Below are 25,420 nucleotides of genomic sequence, written 5' to 3' on the forward strand. Positions count from 1 at the left end.
CTGTGATGGTTATAACTGTAGTGGGTTTAGAAGCAGAAGAGTAACAGCAGCCATAGCAGATAATCTTCATTGAGTGCTGCCTGCAGGATATTAATTCATTTCATTCTTCATCTCTGAAGTAGGTGCTATTATTTCCATTTTACATATGAGTAAATTGAGGCTCAGACTTTAAATGCCTTGCTGAAGACCGCCCAGCAAGTGACAGGATCAGGTGCACACCCAAGTCTAGGGCATCCAACTGTCCCATTTTGCCTGGCACTAGCCCAATTTAAAACCAGAAATCCCAGTTCCCAGAAACACCTGTGTGCTGGGCTGGTCACCCAATGCCAAGTCTCTCAGATGCCAGAACATTTTTTTTTTTTTTTTGGAGCCTTATGACTGAATAAATGAATCTATTGATTTTTAAACAAAATCAAATCCAACATTAACAAAATTTTGTTAGACTTTTTTGTCTTCCTCACCTGCACAGAAGGCAGAGCCATCATAAATGTTGGAGGTCTCCCTAAAGGGGCTGTCTGTGCCACTCACGTCATGGTGGTCTCGGCTCAGGACCACTGGTGCCTGCAGCAGGGAAGGTTATGAGATGTCAGCAATGGTGTCCACCATAGCTTCCCGGCACACACCGGGAGCCCTTTGGGTCCCTCTTCCTGGAAACAGACCTTCTTCAACAAGAGGAAGCATAGGTGTTTCTGATGGCTTCCTATCCCTACTAACAGATCTCACAGGGTGGGTCCTTTCTCTGTGAAGGCCACCCGTGCCCTATGCCTGCGTTGGTGCCCTGGGCAGTCTCGACAACTCTATCCAGAGAGGTATGCCTATTTCATGGACAGGAAAGTGAGGTCCAGTGAGGAGAAGAAACTTGCCCAATGCCCTAGAGCTGGAGAGTGGACAGGCTGGGACTGATCCGCATGCGGTATGCTAGAGTCTGGGCTTTCCCCTGCGTCTGCGCTCTAAGAAAAGGGGCAGACAGACAGCCCTGGTGAAGGCTGAGTGGGGCCGTGGCTAAGGACAGGTCCACCGGGCTCCCTGTGCAGGAAGAGGTGCCTTGCTGGAAGGGAAACTCCCCTTGCTTTGAATGGGAGGCTCTCTTCTCCTTTCCTTGAACAAACAGGCCAAGCTTGCTCTTCACATGTGCTCTGAACTGCCAACCCCCAGGCATTCTAGCATCTTCCAGGTATTCAGTCTCAGTTCTTCACCAGCAACTCAGAAGGTCTGTTCTGACCACCTCATCTAAGGTCACCACTCAACCCTACCCCATCTAAAGTCACCACTCATTCCCACCCCTTCACCCCCACCCTATTCACCCCTACCCATCCAAAGTCACCACTTGCCCCCACCATGTCACCCTTCCTTGACATCTCTAAGCCAGCACCCCACCCCATCACCCACATTCAGTTTCTTGTTATGTTCATCACCATCTCATTTCCCTCTGAATTTATGCCTTTGTCCTGCATCATCAGTTTCCCTTCCCTAGTGAGTAGATGAGGCCAGATCCTGTCTATTTTGCTCTCTGCCACTGGTCCCCAGTACCTCAGGACAAACCTGGCATGGAGGAGGTGCTCAATCAAGCAGGTAGAATGAATGGCTTTCTGTGCCAACCAGGCCTAACACCTGGATATGAGGGTGCCTGGAGAGATGTCCTGGCAGGCTGCCCATCCTCCGGAGCGCATGGAGCAGGGTGCTCTGGCAGCGCTCCCTGAGATGGGCTGGGGGCTGCTGTCCTTGCTGCCACCAGAACCAGCCACCAGGACAGGCTTCACGTTCATTCAACCTGATTTCCCTTTCACATCTGATCATTAACACTGCCACTCCCAAACATGGGGATACCAGCAAGAACTCTGTGCATGGGCCTACAGAACAGAAGCAAGAGTGCCCTCCAAACCAGTGTGCCCAGAGTTCTGTGTCCTCCACGTGGGCCGGCTGACTGCGGGGAATGTGGGAGAAAGCCAGGGAAGTTTGTCATGGTTTATAAAAATATAATTTTTAAAAAAAGATAATTCAAGAACTGATGACTCGCTTGATCCTCATACCTAGGCTTTGAGGTTAATATTATTCTCTTGTCACAGAAGATGGCTCAGAGAGGGCATCTGACTCGCCCAAGATCACACAGCAGGGAACATACCAGAGGCTGGGTTTGAGAACAGGCCTTATCACTCCTGGTCCCCAGTTACCTGCCCCTCCTCTGACACTAACACAGAGCACGGGGCCTTAGGGAGAGATGAGAAGGAGCCTACAAGGAGGCCTCCTGCCTGCAGCACAGGACTGGTCACCTTGATCTTCCCACGAGCGATGGCTTGGTTGAAGGCCACAGCGATGGCCACACGGCCTTTTTGGTCTGAGTACAATATCCTTGCCTGGGACCCCACCACCTGCAGAGAAAAGGTAGAGAAGAAGCACCTCAATGGCCTAGGGACATGCCATGGGTGACTTGGGTAACAGGTCCACCAGCAGCCAGATGGGCCCCTCTAGGGAGGTCCTGGAGGACCCCAAGGTGTATGGTAGCTCTATGGTCTGCGGGCCTGAGGTGGGCCCTCATGTCCAGTCCACTAGGCTGCCACGCCAACTCCCTGCATGTCCACATGCAGTCTGGGCCCCCAGACATCCCTCTGAGATGCAGCGCCTCCAGGGTTAACCCCAGGAGGAGGCTCCAAGATCCTGACTCTAGGGATGTTACCTCATATCCCTGCTTCAGTCCTTCCAATAAAAATAATATTATTTTTATAATTAATGCAAATTTGGATTGTGCCTGGCACAACTACAAGTACTCTGCACCTTCACCCATTAGTGAATGTGTAAGGAAGGTGCTAATAATCCTCATCCTGGGTTCCACTTTATGGATGAGAAAACTGGGGCACAGAGGCTGAGTGACCTGCGCACGACCACATGGGTGGTAGGTGGCACAGCCGAGCACCTGTGGACACACTCACCAGGATGCAGCCCCTCAGGATGGTAAGACAGGTCGCTCCCAGGAATCCTTGTGTGGTACAGTGGTCTCAACCAGGATGACATGTGGCAACAACTGGAGACACGTTTGAGTGCTGCCAGCATGGGGGTGGTACTGCCAAACATCCCACAACATTCCCCCGTGATAAGGTCATATTCAGCCCCCAGGCCCTGGCACAGGTATTGCACCCCCAGGTTCACAGCAGCATTACTCACAATAGCTAAAATGTGGAAGCACCTCAGGCGTCCATTGACGGATGAACAGATAAGCAAAAGAGATACGTTCTATGCAGACAGTGGAATATTACTCAGCCTTGCAAAGGAAGGGAGGGCAGCCCCTGTGGCTCAGTAGCTTAGTGCCGCCTACAGCCCAGGGCGTGATCCTGGAGACCCCGGATGGAGTCCCACGTCGGGCTCCCTGCATGGAGCCTGCTTCTCCCTCTGCCTGTGTCTCTGCCTCTCTCTCTCTCTCTCTCTCTCTCTCTCTCTCTCTCTGTGTATTCTCATGAATAAACAAATAAAATCTTTGAAAAAAAAGAAAAGGAAGGGAATTCTGACACAGGCTACAGAGTGGATGAACCTTGAGGACATCATGCTCAGTGAAAGAAGCCGGTCACAGAAGGACAAGTCCTGCATGATCCCCCTGCATGAGGTCCCTAGAGGAGTGGTGGCTGCCAGGAGCTGGGGAGGGGGCGGGGAGGGAGGTCATGTTTCATGGGACAGAGTTTCAGCTTGGGGAAGTGAAAACGTCTGGAGACAGATGGTGGTGACGGGTGCATGCAATGTAAGTGTACTTAAAGCCACTGAGCTGTACCTTAAAAATGGGTAAAATGCAAAACGTTATGGTAATGTACGTTTTGCCACAATTGAAAAAAGAAATGATTTGGCCCCAAACGTCAGGAGCACCAAGGCTGAGAAACCCTGGATTCTCCAAAGAGGATGTAGGGGTTTCCCTGAGCTGCCTGGCCACTCATCCCGGAATAGGGTGTAAGGTTCAGGAGCCGGTGGTGGAGCCAGCACACCCCGACCATGGGCCTGAAAATCGAGCCCAGCCGGGGCCCTGGCGCCGGCCAGCGTGGCCACCTGAGCTGCTTCCTCCGCCCTCACGCTTGCTAACTACTGGCCTTGCTCCCACACCAGTGGCCACAAGCCCTGTGGGAAGGATGACAGTATAAATCAGCACCGCAGAGACTCGCAGACGTCTTGGATCCAGACAAAAGAAACTTGAGGAGGAACTGGCACAGGCTGGCCAGCTCAGCCGAGTACACCCTACAAGGCGCCCAGTTAGAATGTCAATAACGGGCAGCCCTCGGCCATCACCATCGCTCCTGAGGCAAAGGGCAGTGTGAGGTAAGTGGGGAGAATACAACCTCCACAGGACGTCAGCTAAACTCAGGAAAGACGGCCCAGGTATCCTTGGAGCGGCGTCCAGAGGGCTCCCCACACCCCGTCCTCCCCGCCTCCCGCCAGTCCCTTCCTGCTCTGCGGGTGCCCTTCCCTCAGGGCTGGGTTCTTCTCCCCTCCAGGCTGCCTCTGGCTGGGCCCCACACGTTTCCACTCCAGCCCCATCCTCCCCATGGCCTAGATCCCCAAGTTCAAGGCAGGTGTCTCAGACCCTCTGTTGCATGGGGGCTTCGTGGCTGAAACACGGGTGCAAACCCCTGGCCAAGGAGGAGTTTGGTGGGGTGGGGCTGGGGGCAGAAGCCCAGGACCCGGGGCAGTGCTCAAGGGTGTCCCTCTCTGGCCCTAGGGACACGGTGGTAGTGTCTGGCCATCGAGGCCTGGCCTGTGAGCCACTTGCCCGTTTTCCGTTCGTCCTCAGCGCACCAAGCCGGCTGCCGCCTCGCGGCCTGCGCTTTGGCTGGTCCTCTGCCTCCCCTGACGGTCACGTGGCCGCTCCTCCCCGATGCCCCAGCATCTGGAGCTAGACTCACAACTCAGCTCCTCTGTGACACCTTCCTGACAGGTCTGTAGAAAGCAGTCCCCAGCCGGCACTGCCTCAATTCGTGTTTATGTGCTTGTGAGTGCACCCCCAGACATGAGGCAGCAGCGTGCCCTCTACTCGACCCTGACCCCAGCGATGCCCCGTGCACAGACTGTCCCAGAGGGCCTGTTCCAAGCATGCGCGCCCCCACAGCTCAGGTGTCCACCATCTCCAGTATCTCCACTGCACAGATGAGACGGGAGGCTCAGAGAGGCTGAGCCACTTGCCCCAGGTCACACAGCCAAGAAGCCAGGAGCCCTGACTTGAGAGAGCTATTTGTGGGGTAACTGGGTGAGCGACTCCCTAACTGACCCTGGTCAGTGCCCTAGGGCCCCAGGCCACCTTTAGAAAGACTCCGGGCTTCTTCGTCTGGCGGCCTGCTGGGTGAGATGCTGCTGCCGCTTCCTGGGAGGCCAAGGAGGCTGCCACCGGAGCTGTCTCACAGGTGCACTGGCACCATCTCGGGGCTCCCATCTACCAGCCTGGGCACGGCAAGCGGCACCCCACCTCAGAGAGGGCAGCTGAGGGTCCGCCCCTGCTTCCCACCAGGCCAAGTCCTCACCAGCCGGTGCTTGGCGGCTTCCCGGATCCAGCGGATGTTGTCTGCATACTGCAGCTTCACGCCTGGGTTCACTGCAGGGAGAAAGGGGGGTGTCCAGGCATCGGGAGCTGCTATCCAGTGGGGCTCAGAACCAGGCCCTCCCTCTGGCAGCCGCTCAGCACAGACACCTGTTCTGCAATCCTCATGGAGCCCAGACACAGGGCCGGGAAGCCCCCAGCCCCAGCACTACCCCAGGCCGTCTGACTTCCAGAACCAGTGATGCAAACCATCACACGAATTAATGCACGGATGTGTGCAACCCCCTGCCTGATACCTCCATCCCTCAAACATCTATTAAGTCCTCACTGTATGTCAGCTGCTGTGCTGGGCACTGGAACAGAGACTTCAATGGGCCATGAAGGAATTCAAAGTGTAGTGAAGGAGTCACTAGGGTGGTAGGTCAGGGGGACCAAAGGCCTCCCTGCAGAGGTAATGATCAAGCTACATCCTAAATGCTAAGAAGGAAGTAGCTACACAAAGATCTGCGGGAACAGTGTTCAGAGCAAAAGCCCTGAGGCAGAAAGAAGCTTGGCCTATCCCAGTAAGACAGGCCAGTTGGCTGAAGTGTGGAGGGCGCGCAGAGTCAGGTGGTAGCTGTGTTGCTCTGGAGCTGCTCCCCCCAGCTCACCAGAGCAGCCCTGAATCTTCAGGAAGTGTGTGACATAGTCATTGACACACACATCATTAAAATTTCAGTTAAACAAACTCACACTTTTTAAATTTTTAAATTAAAAATGAAGGCGATGTTCATAAGTCATCACTGCGTCATTACTTTCCGATCTTTTACGAGGGTCTATGCTCTTGGGATTACCTGCCTGGGGGAAACTCTGCTGCTGCTCCTCGGAGCCTCGCTGGAAATCAGCTGGAAATCCGCAGCCCTGAGAGCATATGCCCCGCGGCTACCAGCAGGTGCACCCTGCCTGGCTCCTCCCACACAGGTACCGGCTCCCCTTCCCCTGGATTTCCAGCCCTCAATCCGGGGAACAGGACCCTTCAGGCCACCTAGCCTGGATGTGGGCAGATGGGGAACGGCCCGTGGGGACTGAAAACCAGCAGCCAAGGCCGAAGGACCTGCACAGCGATGTGGAGACAAAGTGCCCGGGACCCGGAAAAGCTTCGGAGAAGTGGGAGTCGGAGCTAGGACAGCGGTTCTTGCTGCCTCGGCTCCATGACAAAGGCAGAGATAACTGGCAGGTCATGTCCCCCAGGAAGGGCGGGAGGTGAACCACGGGGTGCAGGTCTCCTGTGGGAAGCAGAGCCCAGCTGCCTCAATGGAGAAGCCCCAGCCACTGCAGGAGCTCTGACCCAGGCCCTGAGACCGGCCCCCCTCTGTCCCGCGGCCTCACCTCCATCGGCGACCACCCCCTCCAGCACAGACGCGGCCAGCTGGTCTGTCACTGCCAGGTCCTGGGGGTCCCCTGATGTGCAGACCCAGCGGAAAGGCCCAAATCCCAGGGAGAATATGTCCCTGCAAGGACAAAGTGACGCATGCCTCGGGTCTCCTAGCCTGCCGCACCCACTGGCTGGGCCTGGGTCACCCCGAACTGAGGGGGGAGGCCTACAGATGCTCCAGAACCTGTAGGTCGTATGCTGCGGGGGGCGCGGGGGCGCCTGGCCTGTGGGCACCAACAGTGAACAGAGTGTCGGATCCAGAGTCCCGGCTGTGGCCCCTGAGACGCCACCTGGACAGCAGGTGCAGAGGCCACCACCCAGTTCTCACACCCCCCCCCCCCCGGAAGCCCCTCCCTCCTCCTCCTCTCCCCCACAAGCCCCCACCTTCCCCTCTCCACCTCTGCCTCTTTCCTTCTCCTCTCCCCCACAGCCCCTCCCTCTCCTCCTCCTCTCCCTCCCCAGCACCCTCCCCTTCCTCCTCCTCTCCTCCCCCCAGCACCCTCTCCCTTCCTTCTCCTCTCCTCCCCCTCCTCCCCTCCCCCACAGCCCCCTCCCTCCCCTCAGTGTTTCCCCTTCCCTCTGGTCCTCGTCCTCCCTTTTAGATCTACACCCCCTCTTTCCGTGGGAACAGGGGGCAGGGACACAGGCACACTTTCTCTTTTAGTGCTGTCACACAGACAACCTGAAAGTCTGTGAACTAAAACAAAGTAGTTGGGAGAAACAGACAATGTGGGGACTCGGCCAGGTTTGCCTTGGGTGAAATGATGCTCCTGGGTGGCCTCAGGTCCTGCCTTCACCAGCCCCCGGTGCGGGGGGAGGGACCCCTTGCCCGGTAGCCCCCTGAGCCTCCACCTCCTCACCTGAGGTGAACCAAGGACACAGCTGACTTGCTCCTCCCCATGCCCCCTGCCTCTCTCCCTGGTCCCATCAGGTACACAGATGGGCTGGCAAACTTCCAGGAGCATTGTGAGGCCTCCCATCCCCTCACCCTGTGTTGCTTCAGCCCAAACTTCTTGGCTTGACCCTGAGGCCTCCACCCCAGCCTGGTCTCCCTGGTTCCCTCCCGTGGCTCCCTATCGAGGACTCCCCCAGCTCGAGTGCCCAGCACCACGTCACTTACCCCATGATGTGCTGCACGTAGGAGGGGTAGCGGAATCCTGTCTTGTTGGTGCCTTTCTTCTCCACGTCAGCTCCTGTGGTCAGAGCACCCGCAGCACAGAATCAGCCTGAGGGTCTGAGGGCTGGCAACCCCACCCGAGGCGGGGACTCATGCCCCTCTTGAGACGGCAGTTTCAACAGAGGCCAGGGAAAGACTATGGAAGTGCTCTGTTTTGATAGGGAAGCCTCACTAGGGCTATTTGTTTTCACATAAAAGAAGGGATGAGCACTGGATGACATGCTATATGTTGGCAAATCAACTCCAATTAAAAAAAGAGAAGGGAGTCAGTGAGCGCTGCCCTTGGTGTGGGGCCCTGTGGGGACGTATCCATATCCACATTACCCCCAGATGCCTGGCCCACCTGTGCTCCAACTGGCACACCAGAACCTTCCAACTCCAGGGGGGACCTGGTGCCAGGGTCGGGGCTGGGAGGGCGACTTCCCACTGTGTGTTTTGTACGTTTTGAACTTTACCCTCTAGCATGAGCTACCTGTTTCACAGAAAAGTTTCCTTCAGACATTAAGGAGGGCACTCAATGTAATGAACCCTGGCTTTACAGAAGACTGATGAATCACTGACCTCTACCTCTGAAACTAATAATACCCTATATATTAATTAGTGGAATTTAGATTTAAAAAAAGAAAAGTTTCCTTCACAGAAAAGTTAAACTATATTTTTCTTTCCAGCTGAAGCTTCTATTCAGGCATCATACCAACTCTCTTTGTGGCACCTGATGTTCTGATGGCAAACGGCACAGCTGAGGCCCAGAGGCCAAGGACCTGGCAGGACCAGCTTTCAGCGGGCCTGGGCAGGGGCACAGTGGATCCTGCATGCTCTGGCTCCCATGTTCCCCTGGCACCTGCCAGGGCACTCTTGCTGGCAAGAAGGGAGCATGCCCAGTGCCAGGGTTTTGGCCCATCCCAGCCTGGGGAGGCCGGCACCCTGTTACCACACCTTTGTCGTGTCTCACCTGCTCTTTGGGCTTCCAAGAGGAAGGCATTGCCGTAGTCCCAAAAGAAGAAGTTCTCCTTGGCCAGTCTGTTGATGGCTGAGACTTGCCTCCTCAGGCTGCAAGAGGCCGGCAGTCAGTGATCAGCGCTGCCCACCCGTGAGGTTCTGAGAGCAGGCCCCCTGTGCTCACCACTGTCACCCCCCAACCACACCCCATGGAGCTCAGCCAGCTTTCCATCCCATCAGACAGGGGAGAGTAAGGCTACACAGTTGGGCCTGGAGAACCCGGCAGAGGTCAGAGCCGCCCAGTCCCTAAAGCTCCTGCCCGCTGTGTGCCCACCCCACCTCCTCACACCCAGAGTAGCCCTGGGACCTCATCACCTTTCCTGGACTAGGTGTTTGAATGCAGCAGGGTCGGAGGCCATGAGGCTCTGGGCCTCTGTGAAGCCCAGCTGCACAGGGTAGTAACCACCATTGAATGGGTTGTGGCAGGATGTCTGGTCTGATCCAAGGTCCACCAAGAGCTCCCCCGTGGTGTCCAATTCATGGACTAGGCGCTCCCTGGGAAAGATGAGGGGTGACTGATGCAGGGCGGCACTGGCCTGGAGAAGGGGTAGGGACCTGTAGGGCCTGAGTTCATGGACCAGCCAGCAGGGGATTGCCCTCCTCTCTCAAGAGAACATCTGCAGGAAGGCTGCTGTGAGCTCAGGCCAGGATCCGGGAGTGGAGCATTACGCACAGCACATTGGCAGCTTTGTGTCCAGGGAGCACATGGCCACCACGGGTAACTTGTCTGGAGGGGGAGGTTCACCCAATGTCCCCAAGGCTGCCAACTCCCATCCCACACTTACCAAAGATCCACCACATTGCCATGGTAACCAAGGCTGAGCACCTCCTTCCTTTTTCTTGCTTCTCTAGAAGGGCACAGAGCAGAGCAGATGGCCCGTCGCACCTGCCCACAGCTATCCACCCCCACCAACACCAAGCTGGCAAGAATGCAGGAGACCCTGGAGGTCACCGAAAGCTCTGTGGGTCAGCATTGGGCCTGATGTTTAGGGACCCCTGAGGCATATCCTTTGAGGACCCAGAACTGTAAGGAGAACAGCAGAGCAGAATGCCCCAGAGGAGAAAACTGAGATGACAATAGTGACAAGCCTTCTCAGGGGGATGCACAGAGTCTGTGCTGTTGCTGTTAGTGCTCTGATTGGGATCCTTCTGGAACTCCTGCAAGGTGACCCTAAAGTTGTAGACATCGCCAAAGATGGTTACAGGGCACCTGGGGGTTCAGTCGGTTAAGGGGCCCGACTCTTGATTTTGGCTTGGGTCGTGATCTCAGGGTCATGAGATTGAGCCCTGGTGTGGGCTCTGTGCTCAGCGCGGAGTCTGCCTAGGATTTGGTCTCCCTCTGCGCCTCCTGACCCTGTCCCCTGTCGTGTGTGTGTGTGTGTGTGTGTGTGTGTGTGTGTCTGCACATGCCTGCACCCTCCCCTCTCTAAAACAAACAAACAAACAAACAAACAAAGCAGCATTGGATCAGCAGCCCCCAGAGCAGTCCTGCCCCCATTCCCACTAAAATACCTCTGGAAGACATCAAACCAGAGGAAAATGTTGCCAGTCTCCACCCCCCGCACCGCGACAACCAGAGCGTGAATGGGGAGGAACATCAGCTTATCCCCAGCCCAGAGCCTCCCTGAGGAACAATTCCATCTTTCAAAGGTTCACCTCCCCCTCACCGACAGATTAGGTGAGCACCTACTATGTACCAGGCTCTGGGCTGAGGCCACAACAGTGAGAAATACAGGGCACCATCTTTGCAAAACTGTGGCTGAATATCCAGAAAACCATTTAGCAGCAAGTGTGGGGACTCCGGGGCCTCCTGCACACCAGGGAACCAGGTGTGGGAACTCCGGGGCTTCCTGCACACCAGCGAGAAACCCTAACAGAATTAGAAGGGGCGCCTGGCTGGTTCGGTCAGTAGAGCCTGAAACTCTTGATCTTGGGGTTGTGGTTCAAGCCCCACTTTGGGTCCTGCGATGTTGGTACTGCACGTCCCTTGCGGGGTCACTCAGGGAGATACCACCTATGGCCAAGTGTCAGGCGGTTCACAGGCCCACATAAGTCAGCCCAGCCTCCAGGCCCCTGTTTGTGGTCTCCCCACTTTACCTGCGCCATACCTGAGTCTCTCAATGCAGTGGTCCAAGCTGTCCGTTACTTCCATCAGCCATCCTTGCTCGTGGCGTTTCATGAGGGCGGCTTTATCCACCTGGGACCATGAGACACGGGGCCGCCCTTACCGGGTGGGTCAGCCTCCACTAGGAAGAAGCCATCTCCCATGTAGTCACCCACTTTCATAACGCAGTGTCAGAGCAGACGCTGTGAGCTGCTTTCCAGTATCTGTTCCCCCTCCTGTCATCCTTACCCACAGAACGCGAATTTTGGGGGTGACATTGTGTGCAGCCCCAGTCCAAGCAAACCACAGCTACTCTTTCCACTGTCTCCAGCCTCCCTTTTGGACAACAACTTCCATTTTATCCAATACTGACCAATGGGGTAACAGAAGGGGTTTCTTATGTTGTTATTTTCCTGCTGAAAGAGAGTCAGTCATAGGTGGCACTTCCCTTCTCCCTTGTTCCTGCCTTAAATGGAGATGGGATGGCTGGGACACCATTTTGTTTCCGTGAGGGAAACCCAAGACAATCTACAGATGCTGGCCCTGACATCACTGAGCTGCTGAACCAATGCCAGCACTGCCTGTTGGCTGTGTGAGAAAAATAAAACCCGATTTGTGGAAGCTGCTGTAGTTTGAGTTTCCATTACATGCAGCCAAGGGGACTCCTTTTTTTAAAGATTTTATTGATTTATTCATGAGAGACACACAGAGAGGCAGAGACACAGGCAGAGGGACACACATGCTTCCTGCAGGGAGCCCGAAATGGGACTCGATCCCAGGACCCTGGGATCCAGCCCTGGGCTGAAGGCAGACGCTCAACCACTGAGCCACCCAGGCATCCCTCCAAGTGGGCTCCTAAGCAGTACAAGAATGTGTGAAATAGGCTTAGTATCACCTAAGTGTAAATCACAAAGTGTGTATCACCAAGACTCCTCTCTCTCCTCTCTCTCTCTCTCTCTTTCTCTCTCTCGATTGCTTATTTACTATTTGGGAATTTTATTACAAATAGTTGCTGAGGGTTCTCTTTGTGGCAAACACTTTTTGAAGATACAGGGGAAAGTAGATAAGGATGAGGGTTGAGGATGGGGCAAGGGGAAGTCAAGGCTTTCTGAAAACGGGCTGTTTTCCTGCAGGTTCCAGAGGATGTGCTCCGTGAAAGCTCACATTAGTTGCTATAACTTATTTTCCATGTAGGGGCCAAGGGCAGACCCACCAAAATGTGCCACTATGGCATATTGATTATTTTAAATACAAATTACTTTAAGAGACACCTATGCAAGGACACTTGGGCCATCCCCTGTCCCCCTGAAAGCAGGTGATACACCTCCCATGAGAAGGTACCCTCCATCCCAACCCAGGCTTGTCTTAAAGCTCCTCGCCTCCTCTTCCTGCCTGCCTTCCTTTCCTTGGCATTCCCAAAGAAAGCCATGAGAACCATTGAGCAAAAGCCTCCTGCACACACCTCTACTGCTGTCTGCTTCCCCCATCTGACAGTGACCCGTCTGAGTTGGGGAAGTCCATGTTCATTTATCCATATTTTTATCCCCCAGCTGTACTCCATGGACTCGGTGGGATAAAGGGAAGCAGTGCCCACAGAAGGTCAGGTTCAGGGACACCTGGGTGGCTCAGTGGTTGAGCGTCTGCCTTTGGCTCAGGGTATGATCCTGGAGACCCAGGATTGAGTCCTGCATCAGTCTTCCCTCAGGGACCCTGCTTCTCCCTCTACCCGTGTCTCTTCCTCTCTCTCTCTCTCTGTGTGTCTCTCATGAATAAATAAATAGAATATTTAAAAAACAAAAGAAGAAGAAGGTCAGGTTCATGGAGAGCATATGCAGATATTGACCATGGAAGGTGATGGCCACTTTGAAGACAGCGCACATGCACCACATTGGGAATCCATCTGGGAGGCTTTGGGATGGCGAGGGACGAGATGCCATGAGTGGGAGTGGCTCTAGATTGAGGGCGGAGGCATGTGGGCAGGGGTGGAGGGCCTGCTGGCTCACCTCTGCTATCACACCGATGCACCCCACGATGACCGCGGCTTTGGCCTGAGCACCACTCATTCCGCCCAGCCCAGAGGTGACGAAGACCTTCCCAGTGAGATCCTTGACACCCAGGTACCGTCTGCCGGCATTCAACAAGGTGAGCTGCCAGGAGAAGAAGCAGGTGTTTCCTTCCACTCCTGCACACCAGCCTCCCATGCCCCCAGCAGCCAGGCATGGCCCTGTTTCTCACCACTGTGCCATGGACGATTCCCTGGGGACCAATGTAGCAGTAGCTGCCTGCTGTCATCTGGCCGTACCTGACCACAGAGAAGGCAAGCCCAGGGGTGAGCCCAGCACCAGGCTCAGCTTCCACTATACATGCTTTAAAATTCCTTTTTAATTACCCCAAAATGCATTAATACATTTTCCTTAAAAAAAAAAAAAAAAGTAAGCCTAGATAAAGCCACAGCCACCCCCCTCCCAAATCTGGTCCCCTCTGGCCTCCTGGATCTTTTATAAACAGGTTTTGTTTTATCAAAGCTGTAATGTAATTGGTACAATCAACTTTGGGGACTATTTGGCCATATCGAGAAAGGATGAGCGTGACCCAGCACTTCCACTTTCCATGCCTATGGCCACATAAAGACATGCACACCATCAGTCACCACAACTTTATTTGCAGGGGCCAAACCCTGAAACAGCCAGAATGCCCATCTTGGAGGACACAGAAACGAAGTGCAATGTATGAATATGAAGAAATGCTACATGGCAAAGAAAAAGACAAAGTCTTCCAGTGTGTCAAGTGACTCAGTGAGGAAGCCAGATGTGAAAGAGTACGTTCTGTGGGATTTCATTTGCACGACATTCAGTGGCCTTCCACTGGGCGGTCCACCTGCTGGAAGGTGGGCCCAGAGCTAGAGGTCACAGCGGTGGTGTCTTCAGAGAGTGGCTGGCACAGCACACACATGTATCAGAATCCAGTGAGCCGCACACGTCAGGTTGTGCGCTGTGCCACACTGAGGCCGACTTTGGTGCCCAGCACTGAGAGCACAGTTTGCACGCGAGGTTACTGTTATCGCCAGTATTAGTGTAATTTACATCAGCAGCCTCATCGTGATGGGCGGCGGGGCACACTGGCTGTGCGGGTCCTTTCCACAAAGCACATGCAGATCCTGCTCATTCCTAGTCATGCTCCACAGTACACGTCAGAAGCCACAGAATGTTCCCCTCCAATGGCACGACATGAACAACTCCACAGAGAGCTGCCCCCTATCCGTCTCCCCAGGCCCAGGGAAGAAACGAGGAAGGGATGGTGCTGGGTCATCTGATGCAAACATTGAAAATAGTAATAGATACTCTCAAATTCCAAAGTGACTGTCACCAGCAATGCATGAACATCCCCTCACTTGATAATTATCAAACACTTTAATTTTTTGGCAATGTGATGGGGGAAGGGTCATTTTTCTGTTGCCTGAGTCTTACTCTTCCCTGATGACTCCCCATCTCTCTTCTCTCAGATTCCTGTCTCCCAGCAAGTCCCCCCAGGCCCTCCTCTCTCCTGGATCAACGGTGGATCCTGATTCTTGCAGATTTGTGTCAGAATGCCCAGTCCATCCCATGATTTGGAAAAGGTGCCAGATCACGTGGAAATTCTTCATCTTCTTCCAAAAAAGGGGGAGGCATTATCCTTACCTCGGAAGGCTGCACGACTATTCAACAACATAAAAAATCATGCTACTAAAAAAAAAAAAAAAAAAAATCATGCTACTATAATAAATATCCACCCAGGGAGACGGGTGAAACCATCATAACCACCCCCAAGCTGCCTGGGCCCGCTAACCTCCACCCCAGTGGTGCTCGCTAGTGGGAGCCTCCAGCAGTGCGCTCCAGGGCTCCCTTTGTGCCACATGGAAAAGGGTGTCCCCTCTTGTGTTTCCTGAATCCTCATGCCACTCTCTGAGGCAGGAGCTGTCAAATCCCCTCTTTACAGATAGGATCCAAGTTCCAAGGCCATACAGGGGTTCGCGGCAGAGCTGGGAACTGATTTTAAATCCTCTGATTTGGTCATTTGTGCTACAGTCATCCACTGCACACAGCTCCCAAAGTAACTCTGGGAGGTAAAATTGTGGGATCACGTTTACCGCACTTGGAATGTCAACCCCAGTACCTAGATGGAGGCCTCCTGGCCCCCCCGCCTTGCTGTACGGACCCGACCCACCCACAGTCTGTGCCTCTTTTCCCACATCCTCCCTGATACAGCTTTGCATCTGTCGGCCTGACAGTGGAAAGGCTTTGCTGTAGTTAGAGGGTCTCAGATTCCGTACACAGCAAACCTGTTCCCACTTCGGTGGCGACTTGCACCCACACATAGCCAATTGCCCACAGCACCTGGTCAGCCCTCAAGTGTGCCAGACGAGGTCTGACTCCGCAGTTCTAGTCTCTTTGAACTTCCATCCTGAACCCACAAAACAGAAGCACACCAACTTGCCCAGCGTCACCCTCAGGAGGCAGTGGATCCAGGACGTACATCCTGCCCCTCTGACCCCTTCGCTGCTCCCACTGGAACAGAGGAGGTCGTCGGGCTTCAAAGTAAATAATAGTAACACTAACTACTTATGACCAGCCAGAAAAATAATTGGGTTTCCGAGCCTCAGTTTCTCTCTCCACAAAATGGGCTTAGAAGGTGCCTGGTTCAGAGGCTTGTGCGGAATAGCAAATGTGAAGGTATCTATAAATTTCAGAACACGTGGCAGTGACTGTTATGACGAGTATACTAGCAACTGTTAGCCTGAGGGCTGGCTAATTGGCTCCCAGTACGACCTGATCCCACGGGGTCACTGGCGAGATCCTGTGGCCCCCTGAAGGCAGAACTGACTACTGAACTCAGGAAATGCCTAGAAGCTCCTGCCAATTCTGTCTTTTAGAAACTAAGGAAGGGGGCGCCTGGTGGCTCAGTGGTTGAGCGTCTGCCTTCAGCTCAGGTCATGATCTCAGGGTCGTGGGATGGAGCCCTGTGTTGTGCTCAGTGTGGGGTCTGCTTCTCCCTCTCCCTCTGCCCCTCCCCCTGTTCTCTGTCTCTCTCAAATAAATAAATAAAAATTTTTTTAAAGAAACGTTTGGAAAGACACAGACACTGAATTGGGGAGTATAGGGTGTGAGAGGGAGTTCCTTCCCGCTGTAGCTCTTTTTATAGTGTTTGAGGGAAAAGTTCACAGTTTAGAGCATGCATCAATTTTATGACAAATGAAATGGTTGTGCTCATACCTGGGGCTTTGGGTGGCAAGGTGCACACATTTGTCAGACTCCGAATGGTGCACTAGGACGTGTGCATTTTGTGTAAATTGCGCTTCAGAAGGAAAAAACCCCATAAACAAATATTGAATTCCAGGCCACCTTGTGTACAGCTTACTTTGAGATGCATCAAAAAATCAAGTTGGATAGATGGATGGATAGAGGGACAGATAGATAGACATGGGACAAAGAGTTTGGTAGTGTGTTAAACACAGCATCTCAGTGTGCACTGTTAATTCTTTCAATGTTTTGTCGACTTGAAATTGTTCATAACATAACAACACGTTGGCAAAAAGCAGGATCCAATTGTTCACTTGCTTACAAGTGTATACGAATCCCAATATGCACATCCCTAAGAACTCCTAGGGAATATGGAAACTTAAACTTGTGCTTTGGCGTTGCCACTGTGAATGTGTTTCAAATTGTTTTTAATATTGTTACATTGTTTTATAATATAGCACACAGGGTGGGAAAGAGTGATGTAAACCCAAATAGTGAAATAGGACTTACATTGTAACTCCCATGGCAAAGAGCTTCTCATACTCGGCTCTGGAGGAGTAGTTGGGAATCACCTGGAAAAGAAGGATGGGAGCCAAGGGCTGGGGGCTGCACAAAGGAAACAGTGTGGGGGCAGGTGTTGGGGGCACCTGGCTCTCCCACAGCCCCCGGGCAGGCACTATGCCTGGCTGTCCCCAGGACCCACCATCCCATTGGTGATGACCAGCCTGGGGGCCCCGGGGCTGCTCGGGAAGAGGCCCAGTGGGTGTCCACTATACATGACCAGGGTCTGCTCCTCTGTCATCTGCGACAAGTAGGACATCACAAGCCAGAACTGCAGGGAAGAGCAAAGAGTGGAGGGCTCTGTAAGGGGGCGCCCCACGCCGAGCCTCATCTCACCACCCAGGCCCAGAGAGCTCCCACAGTGCCAGCAGTCCTGCCAGTGCCCCATCCCTCCCGGCCTTTGTTACTCTCCAGTGGCTCCTAGTGCCTTCGATCATGCCACTCATGACCTTAGGACCTTCAGTATACACCATATCTCCAGTGTTGGCATCTCAGGCAGCAGGGAGGCTGAGACCTGAGTCCTGAGCCCTGGGCTGTAAGCTCCTCCCAGGCCAAAAGATGTGGTGGGGTCGGGGGTGGGGGGGGGGGGGAAGCCATACAGGGTAGCGTACCTGAGCCCAGTTGCTGAACACCTGCCCATTTCCTCCATAGGTCACGAGCTCCTGCGGAAACTGGAGAAGACATGGTGTTATCTGAGATGGGTGCCTAGGAAGGGAGGGCCCCCACCTCTGTGCTGCGCTTAATAGGGCCAAGTGGCTGATGCCCTTGAAGGAGTGGTAAGGGCAGGGGGAGAAGGCAGAAAGGGCGAGGCAGGCCCACCTGTGACTGGGTAAGAGCTCAGTGTGATGTGAGGGTCAGAACTTGATCTGGGATCCCCCTGAGAACTCAGCCTGGGGTCAGTGTGAAGCATCTGTCTGTGACCAGTTTCTGAGGCCAAGCCCAGGGCTGAGGAAGCTCACACCTCGAGGTAGAATATTCAAATTCTAGGACCATATTGCCCTCAAGTTTAATAGTTGGAGACTCACCCCTGCAAAGGCTATCCTTTCTCAACTATGGGTATCTGATGTACAGATCGGCTCCCAAGGACACCCTGTGCACATGTGGCCAGACTTGCGTCATCCATGTGTGGCCATTGAGCACTTGAACCATAGCTCATCTGACATGCTCTGAATGTAAAATACGCCCTGGCTTCAAAGACTTAGTAGGAAAAGAGGTTGTAAAAGATCCCAAGAATTTTTATATTACTTGTTCAAATGGTAATATTTCTGATACATTGGGATAAGCAAAATACAATAGTAAACCTGTTTAGTTTTTTACTTTTTCATGTAGCTTTTAAAAAATTTAGAATGGCACGTGTGTCCATTATATCAGTGGTGATACCCTGGCATTGATGCTGTGCTGCAGTTACAGAAGATATAGCCACTGGGGGAAGCTGGGCGCAGGCTCTGTGTTCCCCTCTGCATTATATCTTTACAACCCTATGAATCTATCATTATTTCTAAAGAAAAAGCTTAAAAGCAGGGGTACCTGGATGGCTCAGTCTGTTAAACATCTGCCTTCGGCTCAGGTCATGACCCCAGGGTCCAGGGATCAAGTCCCACATTGGGCTCCCTGCTCAGTGAGGCGTCTGCTTCTCCCCCTCCCTCTGCCACTGCCCCTGCTTATGCACTGTCTTCTCTGTCTCTCTCTCAAATAAATAAACAAATAAAAAAATAAAAAAAAAAGCTTAAAAGCATTACACACATGTCTTGAGTTACATTTCTATTGGGCAGGGCTGGCTCCCAGGCCTCAGGGTCCCCCAGGTGTTACCTGGGCCACGGCAGGATCCAGGTTGTTCATAATCATGTGCATGATGGCTGCAGCGGCTCTTGTCTGGCAGGGGTACTGCTCGATTGGGTAGGCCCTGCAAGGGGAGACCAGCCACCAGGTGTGACGACAGGAGGGCACCAAGCTCCCTGCCTGCTAATGTTCAGGCCACACCCAAGCAGGTGTGGACAGCAAGACCTGGCATCCTGCCGAAGTCACCTGGTGTTGCCAGCAGAAGGGGTTCCAAACCAGCGAGGCCAACCCACTCTGGTGCTCATGTTGTGCTTTGTACCCCTGCCCTTTCAGGGATGGGGAATTAGGTCCCTACCCACCTGGGCCACCCTTCCTCCCCACTTGGCAGGTCCAACTGGGAGAAAATGGACTTTGAAGCAAAGTGGGCATCTGCTTTCCAGAAGCCTCTACTCCAGGTGGAGTTTATTCATCCATCTCTCCTTTCATGCCACCAGCACTGCTGGTTGTCAATTCTAGAGCAGAGCCCAGGCCAACAGGCCCTGATAGGAACAAGGGGACACAGTTCCTACTTTATGGGGAGATGACCTTCTCTGGGGTGGTTCCAGACAGGTGTGGGCCTTGGGCACATTCAAGAACAACTGTGCTTGGGTGTGCCCCCCAGATGGGGGCAGCGGGGCCCAGGAGCTATGAGAAAGGCACACCCTCCTGCCTGCACCACCCAGGCTGCGGAATCCATGATGTGGGGTGAGGCCCAGCCATCCACGGTTTGACAGGGCCTCCAGCACCACATACTGTTCAGCCTGAGACCCCTGAGCGGGAACCTAAGCTGTTTGAAGGCCCTGATGGAGCTGTCCCGTCAGGCTCTCCTCATCTTCCCGCAGGGCAAGACAGGAAACTCAGGAGGCGATTTTGTATATAATTTGGCCCTGGAATTGCTCAGAATCAGCTCCCCCGGACGGTAAGGCCAGACACCTGTCCGAACAGGATTCCCTCATCTTCCGGCCAGGCTGGGACCGCAGGCAGCTCTAGGTCACAGACCCCCTCGGGTGACATCACAGCCACCACCCCCTCTGCGTGAGGGCTGCCCACTCAGCAAGCCAGAGCCGTGGGCCTCCAGGTGTGGGCAGTCTGGGTGTCACTGACCTCCAGCGTGGCCCCTGCTGGGTGGGCCCCCCAAGCTGCACCCACCAGCACTGACCTCATTTTCACATCGGGGCAGAACCGGTACATGTAGATATGCCCGTATAGTCGCAGCTCCTGGGCAAACTCAGGGGCCAGTAGCTCATGGACATCCGGGGGGAAGTAGCGCAGGGCGTTCCTCAGTGCCAGCTGGGGGAGGAGGAGGATGAGGGGCCAAGGATCTCCAGGCCAAGCATTGTGAGGCTTCCCTAAGGGGCCTTCCTCATTCCCTCCTCAGATGCGCCTCTCTCCATTCAGAAACCTATGGCCCCACCCAGAGACGACCTAGTTCTCCCTCCAAGTCCATCTACAATGTCATCTCCTACAAGAAGCATTCCCTGTTTGCCCTCCCCCCTTCATGTGGGCAGACCTCTAGTCCATCCCTTTGTTTATCCCAGTCAAGGACCTGAGGGGGCCTGCCCTGAGGCTTGCAGCTCTAGGGGGAGATGCAGATGCAAGGGTGGGGAAAGCAGATCTGCTGGGAGCCCACAGTCACCTCGTGCAAGTGTAGAGAAGCAACCCTCCACCAGCACCCAGCTTGGCAACCAGCCTTAGACACTGCACAACTGCACACCTGAAGCTCTGGAAGTGAGATCCTGCTGGATCCAGGCAGGCTTGGGGCAGAGCCTGGAGCAGGGGCAGCAGGCCAAGAGAAAGAAGAAACCTTCTCAGGGCTTCTCAGTCAGCCCAACTCCTAGGCCCTCTCATCACTCCTCCAGACATCCCTGAAGGTCCTAGTCCTGCCGCAGGGCCTGGGCACTTACCCTTCCCTCTGCCTAAATCCTCTCTGCCCCCCTGCATTTTCTTAGAGGGTCTCTTCCTTCACTCAGGTCTCAGTCCAGATGCCCCCTCCGCAGTGGCTTGCCTCCCTGTCTGTCTCCTTCCCAAAGTTTTCACTGTTGGATGCTCTACAGGTTGTTTGTTTTACTGCTTACAATCTGTCTCGCTAAGCTCAAGGAGGACCAGAGCCCTGGCGGACCCCTTCATAGCGCCCTGCCTGGACTAGAACCTGGAGGCAGGACCAAGGTGACAACCTGGTGTCCGGGTGGATGTTGAGGCCATTTATTCAACCACCTGACCCTGAGGAACAAATGGTTTTTGGAGTGGGTAAATAAGGAACTGGGAATGGTGACTTTATTCTCTTCATCATTTGGTGCAGATCTGCTGAGCAGAGAGGTGGTGCGATGATTGAGGGAAGCAGGTGGGCTTTGGACACTGGGAGGCAGAAGGTGATGGGAGAAGTGCCACAGCCCGGGACTGGGTGCTCCAGCATTCAGGCAGGGGCGGAAGTGCTCCCAGGGGGATGGTGCTGGGTGCCCGGCCAGGAGCATCGGTGCCTGGGGCAGAGGGCTAGGAGGAGGCGGTGTGCACCCTGAGGTCTAACACTGCGTGGATGAGTGACAAGGGTGTCCCTTGGGGATGGGGGGCAGATTCAGGAGGCAGCCGATGGTGAGAGAGGCCATAAAGAAAACCCCAGCTCAGGGCATTAGTTTTCACGTGAAACAAACATGCATCATCCCTTGTCCCTTGGAAAAAAAAACTGATGAGAAATAGTTTCTCCCTCAAGAACAGAGGCCAGGAATATGCTGCAGCCGAAGGTTCTCCAACTCCAGCAGACACTGGAATCCCCCCGAGGGTCAGGTGCAGCCTCTGACCTGCATCCCTGACCGGTTCCCAGTGCTGCTGCTGCTACTGCTGCTGCCCTGGGGAACCCCGTTTTGGGAACTGCTACAGGACAGCAGTGAAGCTAAACCATCCACAGAGACATGCGGCTCCCTACCTGCTGTTGAGTGAAAGAAGCCCACATTCAAGGGACATACAGCATAACTCTGGATAGGCCAGCCAAGACCAGTGTGGCCAAGCCACGACTTAGGAGTCAGGACAGTGGTTCCCCTTCAAGGTTGGGGTTTGTCCCCCTCTCCCTGTGTGCCTGTGACATTCACATCTGTGCACACATGGTGTCGCGTCGGCTGCTTTCTATGCGTGTTAACCTCAACACAAAGATTGTTGTCTTCTAGCTGGTGTACGGTTTCTCAGAAGAGTATGCCCAGCAAAATGGAGCAGCGAAAGAAGTTTCAAAAGCAATATAACACACACAAACACACACAATCTACACAAGACTTGACCTTACTACACAGCTCCTAATATATTCTATCCTGCTCTAGCTTCTTTTATTTCATTTTCTAATAAATACTGATTGCAACTCCCTAAGCAGATTTCACAAACCGCTCAGAGGTGGCAATGAGCAGGGCCGGCTTCACTACTGGGGTTCAACTCAATCCTACTGAAGTCCTGGACTCTGTAAAATTGTCAAATTTTGACATTTGAATTTTGAAATGTGTCAGTTGATAGGGGCGCTTGGGTGGCTCAGTGGTTGAGCGTCTCAGTTCATGGTGTGACCTTGGGTCCTGAGATTGAGTTCCGCATCGGGCTCCCTGCGTGGAACCTGCTTCTCCCTCTGCCTGTGTCTCTGACTCTCTCTCTCTGTGTCTCATGAATAAATAAATGCAATCTTTTTAAAAAACGTGTCAGTTGATAGAAATGACTCGACCATTCTTCAAAATGGCCTAGGAAAATAACAGACAGTCTTTAAAGGCTATTCCCAATTCAGCCTGTTCTGCAGGAAGAATGCACATGTGCTACACAAAAAGGGGATTCTGGTAAATTCCTGAGTCCTAAAGGCAGCACGAGACCTCTGGTGCCATATTTCCCCCTTGTATGAGATTTCCATTTTATGACCATGAATTTTTCTTTCTCCCTGATATCCACTTAGTCTATGCTATATCAAGTTTTCATTTTTTTCTTTCCAGGATAAACTATATCTTTTTATCTACAATTTCATGTTTTTACTTAGTTCAGCAACAGTATTCTATTATATTTTTGTTCAATAACTTTACCCACTAAACCTAGAGTTACCTAATAGACAAGCAGCAAATATTTCTTCAGTGAAACAAGTTACAAAGCAGCAGCTCTCTTTGCTGGCCTGGATTCAATATTCCAAGTCTCTGACCGGGAGCAGTTCTCAGCATCAAGATGAGACAATGGTGCTCAGACAGGTTGTGTCTGTCCAAGGTCCTGCCACACACCTAAGACAGGCCTGTAGGGGGTTGGTTGGATAGGTGCCCCCACGGACCCTGGGAACCTCAGCAGAGGAGGTTCAGCAAGGAAAGGTTGGGTGGAGGGACAAGGTTGGCAGCCCCCCGAGAAACATGGACCAGCAGCCAGAGCTGAGCTGCCCCTGGCCCTGCCATCTACTATGTGAACTTGGGCTGGTCACCCTAACCTCAGTCTCTTCATCCCTTGGTGGCAGAGTACAACTGTGTAGTTGGATTAGGTGAGAACATGCACACTGACCAGCACACAGTGCCTCTAACTCACCTGTTCTTTTTAAAGACCCTGATGCAGAACCTAAGGGTTTCTTGCTTCCTCCCCAACCCTGGCTTTGTAGCTTCCTTGTTTAGAGGTCTTTGGTTTATTTTTAAATGCCACAGCACCCACAGGGAGAGCCAGCAGGCACACTCCTTGGCATCCCCCTGGGTGGTCAGCTGGCATACCAATCTCAGGATGCAACCACAAGCACTTCAGCTCTCCAAATCTCAATCTACACCACAGGGTCTGCTATGCAGCATATAGAATGTCACAGGTGGGTTATCATTGGTGAAATTATGGCCCATTAATCATATAATGCATGTTATAAGTGGGTGCTTATTGGTGAAATCAGGTGTATTCAAGATCCTTAAATTGGAAAGAATATTCTAGACAAGCCCCACTCCCACCTGGCATTAATTTTCCCACCTGAAAATCTAACAAGCTCAGTGGCCTGTATTAGGGCCAGAGGATTAATTCATAAAATGTCCCAGGTTCAGCCATCAGGTTGGAGAATTCCGGGTCCCTGATGGTGTGGTGGGGCCCCAAAGATGTCTGCATTCTATTCCCTGGTACTTGTGAATATGTTAAATGACAAGAGAAAAGAGATGTGATTTTTGCAGATGTGATTAAGTTAAGGATTTGGGGAAGGGAGATTATCCTGCATTACTCAGGTCAGCCTTATATATTCATCAGAGCCCTTGTAAGAGCAAAGCAGGAGGGTCTGAGTCAGAAAGAGAGATTTGAATTTGGCCATGCAGCTGGCTTTGAGGATGGAAGACAGGATGAGGCCTGCAGGCAGCCTCTAGAAGATAGAAGAGGCAAGGAAAGAGATCCACCCTTACCCCCAGAGCCTCCAGAAGGAGTGCAGCTCTGCTGCATATATTTTTTTAACTTGATATTTCAAAACATATTTAATGCTACTGAAAATATATTATGAACTTTTGGGACACATACGCATAAACCAGGACAATCTCATATATAATATTTGTGCTACGAAAAATGGGAATCATGAGACTCAATCGGAGAGCAAAAGAAGAAAAATGAATCCAGTATTCTTGCCTACACATTAATGTTTCTTGCTTGTGGCCCAAGGAAACCCATTCCAGATTTCCGACACTTGCAATTGTAAGAGAATACATTTGTGCTATTTTAAAGCCATTCTGTTTGTGGAGATTTATTACAGCAGTCCTAGGAAAATAACAGACAGCGATAGAACCCTGTCTCAGGAGCGGTGTTACTTCTGCCATAAGCAAATCTTGCCCACATGGTGGCTGAGCCCCTTAAGATGATGCCAGCTTATGACTTTGTTTAGCTCACAGAATAGGGTGTGTGTGTGAGAGGGGGGGTCGGGGAGGGAGAGGGGGAGAGAATTCAGATTAGGCCTTACTTCCACTCTAACCTGGCAGTGTGCTGGTGGGGCAAAATCAGCCACCTGAAAGTTTTTGACTATCACTCCTTTTATTGTTTTTTGTTTTTGAAGATTTTATTAATTTATTCATGAGAGATACACAGAGAGAGAGAGAGAGGTAGAGACACAGGCAGAGGGAGAAGCAGGCTCCATGCAGGAAGCCCAACACGGGACTCGAGCCTGGACTCCAGGATCAGGCTCTGGGGCCAAGGTGGCACTAAACCGCTGAGCTACCCAGGCTGCCCGACTATCACTCTTTCTGTCAAAAATGATAGCTATGATCCACCTGGTGTGGCCTCGTTTGGATCACCTCAAGTGTCACACCCACTCTTGCTCAGGCTTCGTTAGGCCAGCTCTGACTCGACCTGGAGCCAGACCTCCTGGTTTCCAACTGTGGCTCAAGCTCTTCCTAGCTGGGGGCGTGGCGGCCTCCACAGAGGGGCCTCTACAGTGCTCCAGCTCTTCATGTCTCAGTCTATCCCAGAGGGGTGGCTATGTGGCATGTGCATGCTTCACCTGCCCCATCTTCAGTCTCCTCCTCTGGAACATGAGCACAATAGCAGCACACACGTCATAGGGCTGTCTTGGAGACTAACTGAATTGCCACATTCAGGACAGGGTCTGGCACATATATGTGTCCTGGGAGTG

At 53.0% G+C, this 25,420-nt stretch overlaps 1 protein-coding gene across 2 annotated transcripts in view; it reads right to left on the minus strand.

The window, feature by feature from the left end:
* The window catches only part of UROC1 (urocanate hydratase 1), a 40,825-nt gene that overhangs the window by 11,325 nt on the left and 4,080 nt on the right, over positions 1-25,420 (minus strand). For both annotated transcript variants that reach the window (XM_077857571.1, XM_077857570.1), the window contains 16 exons: positions 20,015-20,145; positions 18,847-18,940; positions 17,649-17,708; positions 17,180-17,308; positions 16,987-17,048; positions 13,436-13,502; positions 13,204-13,347; positions 11,205-11,293; positions 9,882-9,944; positions 9,412-9,591; positions 9,050-9,147; positions 8,041-8,113; positions 6,875-6,996; positions 5,490-5,560; positions 2,271-2,369; positions 462-561 (listed from right to left, as the gene is read on the minus strand). In XM_077857571.1, the coding sequence (XP_077713697.1) occupies positions 462-561; positions 2,271-2,369; positions 5,490-5,560; positions 6,875-6,996; positions 8,041-8,113; positions 9,050-9,147; positions 9,412-9,591; positions 9,882-9,944; positions 11,205-11,293; positions 13,204-13,347; positions 13,436-13,502; positions 16,987-17,048; positions 17,180-17,308; positions 17,649-17,708; positions 18,847-18,940; positions 20,015-20,046 (1,483 nt within the window). In that variant the 5' untranslated portion in view covers positions 20,047-20,145. The remainder of the gene's footprint in view (positions 1-461; positions 562-2,270; positions 2,370-5,489; positions 5,561-6,874; positions 6,997-8,040; positions 8,114-9,049; positions 9,148-9,411; positions 9,592-9,881; positions 9,945-11,204; positions 11,294-13,203; positions 13,348-13,435; positions 13,503-16,986; positions 17,049-17,179; positions 17,309-17,648; positions 17,709-18,846; positions 18,941-20,014; positions 20,146-25,420) is intronic.

Source organism: Canis aureus, chromosome 19 (assembly GCF_053574225.1).
Source record: "Canis aureus isolate CA01 chromosome 19, VMU_Caureus_v.1.0, whole genome shotgun sequence".
In the NCBI taxonomy this organism is placed as follows: domain Eukaryota; kingdom Metazoa; phylum Chordata; class Mammalia; order Carnivora; family Canidae; genus Canis; species Canis aureus.